Source organism: Mus caroli, chromosome 16 (genome assembly GCF_900094665.2).
Source record: "Mus caroli chromosome 16, CAROLI_EIJ_v1.1, whole genome shotgun sequence".
NCBI classification, from domain to species: Eukaryota; Metazoa; Chordata; class Mammalia; order Rodentia; family Muridae; genus Mus; species Mus caroli.
This window is the reverse complement of record NC_034585.1, coordinates 13,587,138-13,598,685: the sequence shown is the minus strand read 5'-3', so window position 1 is coordinate 13,598,685 and position 11,548 is coordinate 13,587,138. Positions and strand designations below refer to the sequence as shown.

The window sequence follows — 11,548 nt, the reverse complement described above, 5'->3', positions numbered from 1 at the left end:
CAGCCTAGGGTTTACAGATACATCAGTGCAACCACTGGACTAATATCCTAGACGCCTCAAGAGTCCTGGCTGTGTCTTGGAGACTTCCCAGAGAGATCTCCATTTCTGTGTAAGCTGCAGAGGGTCAGTTGTGCAGAGATCTTTCTGTTCTGTCCCTGTTGCTCCTGTCTTGGGAGCCTCTGTGTTACTTCACCCTTTATTAATTATTGTTAATTATATGTCTTCCAGAAACTTGATGGGAAGTCCTTGATCAAGCTGAACTTTGCAAAGAACAGCGAAGGTGAGGATCCCTTTTGGACAAAGCTCCAGGACTGGCCCACAGAGACCCCGAACTCCTACTCTCAGCAACTTCCTTTCTTCTTTCTCTTTTTTTAAAATTTTTATTTAATGTTGTATGAGCATCCTGTTGCTGACACACCAGAAGAGGACATCAGATCAAAATACAGATGGTTGTGAACCTCCATGTGGTTGCTGGGAATTGAACTCACGACCTCTAGAAGAGCAGACAGCGCTCTTAACCACTGAGCCACCTCTCTAGTCCTCCTTTCTTGTCTTGTGGTTGGAGGCTGACCATGGGCCGCACAGTGCTACCCAGTGTTCTACCTCACAGATTCATCTTCAGCCTCCCTCTCTCGTACCTTTCTGACACTTGCTTTTGCTTTTCCAGATGTCACATGGCTTCTCAAAGGTCCAGGTGGTTTAAGTAAGGATAGGTGGATCCTATAAAGGCAGTTAGACAGTTGTGAGCTGCTACTGCTATAGTTGGACCCCTGTGCGTGAGCTGTACTTGGCTGAGGCTGTGGGCTGTTCATGACTGTAGGTGGAAGTTGCTCAGAGCAAGGCCCAGGGTGGCCAGTCCCACTGTGGTTGCAGTGTTAGGGAGGCATTTCCTACTCAAGATCAGACTGTCAGCCTCCCAGCACTTGGGAGGCAGAGGCAAGTGGATTTCTGAGTTTGAGGCCAGCCTGGTCTACAAAGGGAGTTCCAGGACAGCCAGGGCTATACAGAGAAACCCTGTCTCGGAAAACCAAAACACAAAACAAAACAAAAAAAGGATCAGACTGTCATCACCTCTGCCCCACTTGGAGCCTCCTACTGTGAGTCCCTTTGTGGCTTTTTGTTGCCTATCCGGATAATGTAGCTACAGCTACAGCTGCCTTGCTCCCATCCTGGGGTCTGATTGATCTTTTGTGGACCCTTTGTGGTCTTGTGTGGTCTTGACTAAGGGGTCTCCTTTTCACTCTGGTACAAGTGACATGGGCGAGTTTGCTGTCAGTGCTCACTGGGTGTTTTCCAGGGAAATATTGCAAGCATAGGGAGGAGCAGGCATTTTTCTTCATTGTCTGATATACAGCAACCTTGGGTTCATAGGTCATGTGTCTCATATTGAGCAGGTCTTCCTCTACTCTCTGCCTGGAGATGTACTGGTGGGAGTGAGGTGTGTGTGCACGAATGTGTGGCAGTGCATGTATGCGTGCATGCATGTAGCCTTGATTGAGAAGAGCTTTCGTTGCCGGCAGAATCTAGGCAAAAGATGACTGGTGCATCAGATGTCTTCTCTGTTTTAGACAGAAGTAGAGGAGGGAAGGGGACCAGTAGGACACCCACTGAGGGCAGCAGACAGGCCTGAGAGAAGACTTGGTAAGAGGGACCTGTATGAAGGTGTGGGAAGAACATTCCAGCAGAGGTGTGCTAGAGGGTGTCCATGCATGGCAGGAGTCTTTTTTTTTTTTTTTTTTTTGGTTTTTCGAGACAGGGTTTCTCTGTATAGCCCTGGCTATCCTGGCCCTCNCTTTGTAGACCAGGCTGGCCTCGAACTCAGAAATCCGCCTGCCTCTGCCTCCTGAGTGCTGGGATTAAAGGCGTGCGCCACCACGCCCGGCCATGGCAGGAGTCTTAACACTGTGGAAACCATCAGCCGGAGGGATCTCTGTGTTTTCAAGGCCAGCTGGTCTACAGAACTAGTTCCAAGACAGCCAGAGCTACACAGAAACCCTGGCATGAAACAAAACAACAAGAAAAATATAATGACTTCTGTCTTTTTTTTCTACTTTTTTTTTATTAGATATTTTCTTCATTTACATTTCAAATGCTATCTCCCAAACCCCCTATACCCTTCCCCCGCCCTGCTCCCCATGACTTATGTCTTAGTAATAGCATGTGACACTTAAAAAATAAGTGAACAGGAATTCCCTGGTCACATCAAATATATACCCAGTGGTTAAGTGGTTAAATTTCCGTGTGTGTGTGTGTGTGTGTGTGTGTGTGTGTGTGTGTGTGCGTGTGTGTGTGCGCGTGTGTGTGCGTGTGTGCGTGTGTGTGCGTGTGTGCGTGCATGCTGAGTGAACTCATGTGGGTGAATTTTTTTTTTTTTTTTTGAGACAGGGTTTCTCTCTCTCTGTCCTGGAACTCACTCTGTAGACCAGGCTGGCCTCAAACTCAGAAATCCACCTGCCTCTGCCTCCTGAGTGCTGGGATTAAAGGCGTATGCTGTGGGTGATTTTTTTTTTTTTTAACTTAGATTTTTAGAAGTCTATCTAGATGCATGTAGGTAATATGACTGTTTGCTCTCCCACCCTATTGTCTATTGGGTCCCTGCTGGATGGTAGATCATCTATCGGGGCTGGCTAGCTGGGTGGAGAGCTAGGTGAGGAAGGCCAGGAGATAAAGATGAGAAGAGGTCGAAGGTGGTGGAGACAGGGTCTCTGTCTGGCATGGCTTTTGAGAGGAGAAGGTGGCCACCTGAGCCAGCCTGTTCTGGCTGGAGGCTGCCACTGTTCTGAGAAAGGCGGCAGGAATGTGGCCTTTTAAAATGAGTAGGGGTTTGTTAATGGTGTAGGATGGAGCTTCAATGGCTGCCAACCCTGGCCTTCCCAGGTCTTGGCAGCTGGCCTAAGGTATTGCCTTCTTTCTTTTCTAACCACTACTGGTTCCTCCGTCTCTTTTTTTCCTCCTCTGTCCCATCCTCCCTGTCTCCCTCCAGCCTCCCTTCTTCCCTCTCTCCTCCCCTGTGGTACTTGTTGGATGTAGAACTTAGCACATGCTAGGCAAATACACTGCTGCCACTCCTTTTTAGAATTCCACTTTGAGACAATGTCGTGGTAGATTGTCCAGCTGGCCTTATACTCTGTTCTTCTGCCTCAGTTTCCTAGTAGCTACAGTTAAAATATGTACTATCATGATTGTTTAATCAAAGCCCTTGAGGGCCACTAGTCCTGTGTGTGCTTTCTCTCTAGGGCAGTACCACTGTCCAGTGCTGTATTCCGTGTTCACTGACAACACCCATATTGTGGCCATCAGGACAACTGGCAATGTCTACACCTATGAGGTAGACCCCCATTGCAATGAGTGGGACTATCTAATGTTGGGCCCGAACGTGTGCCTGGCTGAGTGTTGAGGGTGAACCAGGAACAGTGAGCATGCCTGTCCTCATGCCTTTCGTAGCCTCTAGCACAAGACATTATCTCTAAAATAAAGGTCAGGTGACTCTAGTGGCCTTTGGACCTCAAACCCAGGCCGACAGTTTGGGCTGCCTAAGCAAGGATTCCTTGTAGCCCAGAAAGTATTACTCTGTCTTCAGCATGGACCAGACTCTGGAACAAACATGGGAGTAAAGGGAGATAAAAAGAGGTCAGGTTCTTAGGGCAGGGGCCAGGTTGGCAGGAGGGACATGAGCTGTCTCCATTCCTGGCTCAGTCTAGGATGGGGACAGGCATACTACAGGAGAGCCCATGTTGGAACTCTTGCCTGAAGCGGCCAGGTTGGTTTGGCTAGCCTCTGCCAGACAGGTGAGAGCTCTTGAGACTCTACCCCAGAGTGGCCCTGTGTGCTTGTTTACCTCGTACCTCTGTGCCGGCCCAGAGGAACTGTGATATCTCTGTACTGCTCTAGGCAGTGGAGCAGCTAAACATCAAGGCCAAGAACTTGCGGGATCTGTTGACCGATGAGCCCTTTTCCAGGCAAGACATCATCACCCTGCAGGTAAAGAGCTTCACAGGAAGTGCCTTGCCTTGACCCTTGCTCTGCCCTCTGCCTCCCAGTTTTCTTCACCAGGCTTGGTGGTTGTCTGTACCATAACACCCCTGCCTGCTGCTACCCAACTATTGCTTAGTGCCACCCCCTTCCCCTACAGCCACTGTGGACCATGACTGCCTCTGGCTCTCATGGCTCCTATATGAGGGCTACACTTGCCCCACAACTGTCTTAGGTATTAGGACACTTAGGCTGCTTTTCAGGTCCCATCCCTACTCTCAGAACAGCAGCTACACAGTTGTCCCCATGGTGGTGTGTGGATGGCCTCAAGGGAGCACAGGCTAGAATAGGGTTAAACTACTCTGTGGCTTGTTCCTTTCTGACTGAAGCTTGGTCCAATGGCTTCCCAGTCCACATCCTGTGCTACCTGGCAGCAAGCCTCATTCCTTATTTTTGAGGCCTAAGGCAGGGCACACTGCTTGATGAACAGGTAGGCAGTCTGTGCCATCTTGCTTATCACTGGGTTGGGGCACAGCCTTGGCCTCCTTCCAGCCTTCAACACCTGGCACAGGTGCCTGATATGCTTGACACAGTCCATTGTACTTCTGAGTGTTCTCTTCTTCTCACAGGACCCCACCAACTTGGACAAATTCAATGTTAGCAACTTCTTCCATGTGAAGAATAACATGAGAATAATAGACCCAGGTATGGACACCTAAAGGCTACTGTGAGTGACTACATGTTCTCGGGCAAGTCCTTCCTTCTCGGGGCCCAGACACTATGCTTCTGAGTGGCTTTTGACTATCATGAAATTTGCTGTATAGATGAGGCTGTCCTTAAATGTGCAGCATCCTCCTGCGTTTCCCTTCTAAGTGCTGGCATTACAACCATACACTACCATGTCTGTCAGACGGTTAGAGAAGCAGCTGAAACACAAAGACACCTACCTTTCCCTAGCTCTGGTGGGACTGTGCTTTCTGGATTGCCGTTGGCCACTGTTCTTTCCAGGGTACAGTGACAGGGCTGCAGGTGAGACTGGGTGACATGAGACTTGTCTAGGGCCCTGACCCTCCTGCTTCCTGTGCTTGGTCCATGCCATTGAGCACACTGTAACATACCGTAACGTACTATAAAATACTATGGAGTAGCTCAAGTTTCTGAGCTCACTTGTGCCATACCAAGGAGCCAGCTACACACGACTCAGGGATAACTGTGCTCAGGAGACCCAGAGGCCAGGCCTAGGGAAGCTCACTGCCCAGTAAGTTACAGCCTTTGGCCTAGCAGGTAACATGTGGCCTTCCTTCCCTTGAAATAAACATGTTTAAATTCACAAAAGCAAAACATCATTGTGAAAAGGCTGCAGTAGAGGTAATACAGGGACCAGGGTGACTCCCATTGACTTTATGAGGGACATCCCTTCAGGCCTGAGGCCACTCACGTGACAGCGTCTTCTGTATGCTCCACCAACCCCCTTGTTACACCTACGAGAGCTCCTGCCAGATGATCAAGGGCAGTAAGTCATGGTTGTGCTAGACCAGAGGACCCTGCCTAATCAACTCACCTGTGGCCTTCCCCATCTCTATTCCTGTTAGCTCACCTTGAGGCTCTTTGGGGCCTTGGTTTTCTGGGGCCTTGGCTGCTCAGTTCCAATATACTGTTTTGTAGATGAGGAAAAGGCCAAACAAGACCCATCTTATTATTTGAAAAATACAAATTCGGAGACGAGAGAGACGCTACAGGAGCTCTACAAAGAGTTCAAAGGAGATGAGATTTTAGCAGCTACCATGAGGCCACCTGAGAAGAAGAAGGTGGACCAACTGAATGCGGTGAGTGGGGCACTCTGCCTCTGCCTCTGCACCGAGAAAGATCCCAGGGAAGGTGCTCACGGGGCCTAGATGCATTTGCTGGCATGGTGGCGGGGACCCTCCAGGGCTGCTGGGGTGACTGGGCTCCAAACAGATAGCACCCTCTTGGGGTGGAGGAATGGTTGACAAGCTGGGGTCCCTTGGCAACAGTGGCTCAGCAGGAATAGGGCTGCCTTATGCTATTGGCCCTGACACAGGCTTCAGTGATCAATGTTCCCGCTGTCTTTGGTGTTCCAAAGGCAGCTTTTACATTTCAGGACAGAGATAGGAGGGTGTGCAGATCTGTGATGGCAGGAGGGCTAGGGTTGCTATAGCTACCAAGGTCTCAGCCCCTACCTGGGCCTTACTGGGGACGAGCGTGCTTCTCTGCCCTATGCCCTATCTACAGCTGTGGTGCTGGAATTTCTCTAGCACTTTTAGCCGATAGGTGCTGTCTTTCTCCCATGTAGATGAGTCTGGAGAGCCTGAGCCATGGGGAAGGCAGAGGTGGAGTCTCCCACATAGGGATTTTCCAGGAAAATGTGGAAAACCAAAGTTCATCTATAATTTCCCTAGCTGAACATAGCCATTGCACTTCTGGGTATTACTGAATTGTAGAGCAAGTCCTCTTTTGTTTTCTTTCCCCTATATGATGGAAAAAGTACTTTTATTCCATGTACTATTGTATATAAATATAACCTGGGACCAGGCAGTGGTGGCGCACGCCTTTNATCCCAGCACTCAGGAGGCAGAGGCAGGCGGATTTCTGAGTTTGAGGCCAGCCTGGTCTACAGAGTGAGTTCCAGGACAGCCAGGGCTATACAGANAANCCGTCTANAAAAAAAAAAAACAAAAAAAAAAACACTTGACTTTGTAGAGAACTCAGGTCCGATTCCCAACACTGACATAGCAGCTCACAACTATCTAGGGGATCTAACTCCCTCTTCTGATCTTTAAGAGCACTAGACATGCACATGGTGTTTTGTTTTTCAAAACAGAGCTTCTCTGTATTTCTGGCTGTCCTAGAACTCACTTTGTAGATCATATTGGCCTTGAACTCACATAGATCGTCTGCCTCTGTTTCTCAAGTGTTGGGACTAAAGTTGTGAGCCACCTTACTCATCTTTTTTTTTTTTTAAAGAACTGTGTTGGTGACAAACACCTTTAATCCAAGTGCTGAGAAGGCAGAGGAAGGCAGATCTCTGAGTTCAAGGCCAGCCTGGTCTACAGAGTGAGTTCTAGGACAGCCAGGGATGCACAGAAAGAAACTCTTACCTCAAAAACCAAAAAACCTTCAGAAATAAAGTTACAAGTGCCTGCACAGTGGTATTGTGGGAGAAGGCAGCGCAAGTGTGGCAGGCAACACTTTCTACCTATAGAGTAGGCCTAACTCCATCACCTAGGCCATCAGTAAGCTGGTCATCTGGTCTTTGCCAGCTCTCAGTTTGGGCTGGGCTCTCCCTGTGCCTATGAGTAGTGGTCAGGGAGGCTGCACTGAGGACAGGGATTGTAGGGTATAAGCACATGGTTTTCTTGCAGGCCCACTACTCCACAGGGAAGGTCAGTGCATCCTTCACCTCTACTGCCATGGTACCTGAGACCACGCATGAAGCAGGTACTAGCTGCCTCTACCTCTTGTTCACTGGGACAGAACTCACATTGGTAGCAAGTGGGGCTTCCTGCTTACTTCTCATTCGAATCTGCATTGGCTCCTGCATTCTTCTCAGAGCTGGGGTGCCCCTGACGGGAGGCTCATTAGTGCTGATCTTGTGTGGCCTGAATGGAGGAGGTATCTCGGGTGCAGGGCAAGTGCAGAGCTCAGGACTTGTTTGCAGCTGTCATTGATGAAGATGTACTGCGCTACCAGTTTGTGAAGAAAAAGGGCTATGTAAGGCTTCACACCAACAAGGGCGACCTTAACTTAGAGCTGCACTGTGACCTGGTAAGTGTGATGGCTGTCACCAGGTGGTTCCTGGGGCCAAGGGCTAGTCCTGCCTTAAATGTGGAGCTATAGTTGGTTTACTTATAAGAAGCCTTACCTGACTGCCTCTGAGAATCAAAAGGGCTCTGACTTCCTTCCCTGGAGTCCCTTTAGCAACATATCTCCTTGGATGTTTGGTAAGTGTATGTATGTGCAAATCCTAGGAAAGGGCCCCGACTCTCTGTTTCCCCATGTGTCATATGGCTGTAGGACTCTGTAGCTTAGCTTTTAGAAGTCAGACTGAACCAAAGCCTACAGAACTTTCTGCTATGATAAAGGTCTGCATGTCTTATGCCTCATACTGCTGGGATATTTTGCAGACACCAAAAACCTGTGAAAACTTCATCAAGCTCTGCAAGAAACAGTATTATGATGGTACCATCTTTCACAGGTCCATCAGGAACTTTGTGGTGAGTGGTATAGGTTGATGTGGCCATAGATGCTTGATGACATGGGGAACATCCAGGAAACAAACAGGCTCATACCTTCCCTTTTCCAGGCCATGTGTGGCCAGGGTAGGGTCTTCAGGTGTATCTTGTGCCAGGGATCTTACAGCTGGCCCTTCAGTGCTCATCCGGGAAGACCTAGCTGGGGTCAGAGAGGAGGTCCCTGTCCTTATTGCAGCACATGCCTGTGGGAAGCCTGTCCAGTTAATAGGCAGGGTGTGTGGGGTGATCAGCATCATCAGAGCCAATGGCCTCACTGGGTTTTATTTTTGCAGATCCAGGGCGGTGACCCCACAGGTACAGGCACAGGTAGGTGCTGGTGCCAGCCTTGTTCTGTTGGAATAATAAATGTGACTCTTCTATGGGGCCTGGTAGGGAGCTGGGTTTTAAGTTCTGGGTATGTAATCTTTCAGACTTGGGGGTGGCTGGCCTTCTGGCCTACCTTGTGCATGCCCCTTACTTTTTCCACAGTATCAGTGCCTCTTTCCTAAGCTTCGGGGTCCTACCATAACAAGACAGGGAGGTGAAGTTCTCAGAACCCACTTGTTCACTCTCAGGATGTCTGGCCATGCATTCCTGTCATGCAAGAAGGTGCCCCCATTGCTCCTACAGAGCATGACAATCTTCCCCCAGGCCTCCAACTCCATGGGCCAACTATGACTTGGACCCGTGTGTTAGAATGATGCCTTGTAGCTTTAAGCCTTCAGCCCTGGCCTACAGGTGAGAGAGCAGTGTCAGCTTGTATAGAAGGCTCTGGCATCTAGATGTAATCAGGGAGGCTGCCTCAAGGCCACGGCTCCCTGATGCTTCTCTACTAGGCTTTGTGGCTGACCACTGACAGTGCTTCTCTCTGTTCTAGGTGGAGAGTCATTCTGGGGCAAGCCTTTCAAAGATGAGTTCCGTCCCAACCTTTCACACACGGGCCGTGGGGTGCTCAGCATGGCCAATTCGGGGCCCAACACCAACAAGTCTCAGTTGTGAGTCCATGTCCAGCTCTTTTTACTTAGCTGCTGGGGGTGATATTCAAAGGACCTAAGAGGTCTCCCTAAAAATTGTGCTTGGCCTAAGTTAAATCCAATCAAAGTACGGCACACCTAGATGAAGCCTAGACCCCTTCAATAAAGGAGCCCAAGTCAGCGGGTTGAATAGCATTCCGAGCTGCAGATAGTACTTAAAGATAGGCACCAAAGTCCTCTCTGGGTAGGTCAGGCAGAAATGGGAGCATGTGGCACACACCTGTGAGGTGATGGCAACCAGTCAGCTCCGGCATCCTTGGTTCCATAGTGAGGTTAAGGGCAGCACAGTCAAATGAGACCAAGTGTACACTGTGTGCTTGGTGGCCTCAGAAATGCCCCTGCTTGCTGGGAGGCATGCTCATTGCAGCTTGTAGACTCAGCCTTCTGAGCCTCACTAGATGTGGCTGTCAGGGGAAGGCTGCTGTCCTGTTGACCCTGTAGGACTGTCCTCTTGCCACTCTGGGTAGGGATATCATACTTTCTGCTTTCCTTTTGATTTATTCAGAGAGAAGGTCTTGTAGCTCAGGCTGGACAGAGCTCAGCCTCCTGCTAGGATTGCAGGTGCTCCCACCTTGTCTCATGTTGTCCAGCCTTTTGCTCTCACCTGTTTACAGTCTGTAGTCTAGAGCTTCTTCCAGACAGCACACATCTGGACTGTTGTACTTCCAGACAGCACACATCTGGACTGTTGTACTTCACCCTAGAAGCCTGACTCAGTCCTCTGCCTCTGGCAGGGCTCATGATGGGGTTGAGTCTCTCACTCCATTTCCTTCCTCCAAAGAGTCTAATGACTATGTTCAAGCCACCTGCCTCTCCTGCTTGCCTTCCAAGGGAGGTCTGGCAACCAAACTCCGGCTTTCTCCTGAGAGCCAGAGGTCTGGATTTACCTGTGTGGCCTTAGCAGAGACAGGCAGTGGGCAGCATACACGGGTCCAAGGAAGCTCCAAGCTGGGCAGGGCTTCTATTGAGGAGCAGTCATTACTAGCCTAGAGTACACTGTTGGGACAGCCTGCTGCTTCCTGATCTCCCTGTACTTTCCCCAGCTTCATCACATTCCGATCCTGCGCTTACCTGGATAAGAAGCATACCATCTTTGGACGGTAAGAGTAGATGCTGTAAATATTTGGATTGCAGTGTGGGCCTTCACTGCCTATTATCCCCCCAACTACCACTGAGGACTGGGTATTTCTATAGGGGAAGGTTGGCTCTCCTGGCCTGTGGGGCCAAGAAGAGGAGACACCCAGGCAGCCACAGTTCATACAAGATCCTGCCTTAGCAAACTGGGGGGAAGAAGTATGGAAACACGGACTGTGGCTCATCCAGGAACACTTTAGTCACCAAACCTGGCTGGGTGTGGTGTGCTGCTCACTTCTGTGTTGTGGCGCATCCTGTCCTGCCTGGTGACTGGACTGACCTTTCTGAGGCTCTGCACTGTCTGTCAGTCCTCTTCATGGCATGTCTCAGCTCTGCCGTGATGCCACTCTGCTCGGAGCACTCTGGGACCCAGCCAACTCTGTCACTCTGCTGCAGGGTTGTTGGGGGCTTTGACACGCTGACAGCCATGGAGAATGTGGAGAGTGACCCTAAAACTGATCGTCCTAAGGTATGTGCCTAGGGAGAACAATGCACAACTGCCCACTGGGTGCTCTTTGGGGAAGTCTGCTGGCCTGCTCACGGAGCTTTCTGCCACCAGGAGGAAGTGCTCATATGTACAACCACAGTGTTTGTGGATCCCTATGAGGAGGCCGATGCCCAGGTAAGGAAGGTGCCAAGCAAGTCATGGCCTTGTTAGGAGCAGGAGGGCACACCTGGAGGCTCTGTATCAGCCTTGGCCCTCCCTCCTATCTGGGGGTGAGAAGAGCCAACCCTTGGGTTCTTTATCAGACATTTTGCTCCCTCCCAGATTGCCCAGGAAAGGAAGAAGACACAGCATCAGGTGGATCCAGAGGCCAAGGTCAAGATGAGTCAGCCCCAGCCTGGAAACCAGGGACCCCAGACATATCGCCAGGGGGTGGGCAAGTACATCCACCCTGCGGCCACGTGAGTGTGACTGACGGGCAGCATCTCCCGTAGCCTCATAGTGCTTCATGGTTACCAAGCCAGCAAGAGCAGCACAGGCCAGACTGGAGACCAGTAAGACTGAGGGGCCTGCCTCATGAGGGGCTTGATAAGGAAGGCCTGGTGCAGGCAAGGATGCCTTACTGGCTGGGCTGTATGGGAGCAGCACTGTGGAGGGGGCTTCTGAAGGGAAGGCTATCTGTGGATAGTTTCTCAAGGGACTCGCAAGCA

At 50.2% G+C, this 11,548-nt stretch overlaps 1 protein-coding gene across 1 annotated transcript in view; it reads left to right on the top strand.

The window, feature by feature from the left end:
• Ppil2 (peptidylprolyl isomerase like 2) overlaps positions 1 to 11,548 on the top strand; it is a 24,566-nt gene that overhangs the window by 10,353 nt on the left and 2,665 nt on the right. Inside the window, exons 6-19 of the mRNA XM_021184549.1 lie at positions 229 to 280; positions 3,237 to 3,328; positions 3,892 to 3,981; positions 4,602 to 4,677; positions 5,638 to 5,798; positions 7,356 to 7,431; positions 7,652 to 7,758; positions 8,118 to 8,207; positions 8,519 to 8,552; positions 9,103 to 9,220; positions 10,303 to 10,359; positions 10,790 to 10,862; positions 10,953 to 11,015; positions 11,163 to 11,299. Of these exons, the coding sequence (XP_021040208.1) occupies positions 229 to 280; positions 3,237 to 3,328; positions 3,892 to 3,981; positions 4,602 to 4,677; positions 5,638 to 5,798; positions 7,356 to 7,431; positions 7,652 to 7,758; positions 8,118 to 8,207; positions 8,519 to 8,552; positions 9,103 to 9,220; positions 10,303 to 10,359; positions 10,790 to 10,862; positions 10,953 to 11,015; positions 11,163 to 11,299 (1,226 nt within the window). The remainder of the gene's footprint in view (positions 1 to 228; positions 281 to 3,236; positions 3,329 to 3,891; positions 3,982 to 4,601; positions 4,678 to 5,637; positions 5,799 to 7,355; positions 7,432 to 7,651; positions 7,759 to 8,117; positions 8,208 to 8,518; positions 8,553 to 9,102; positions 9,221 to 10,302; positions 10,360 to 10,789; positions 10,863 to 10,952; positions 11,016 to 11,162; positions 11,300 to 11,548) is intronic.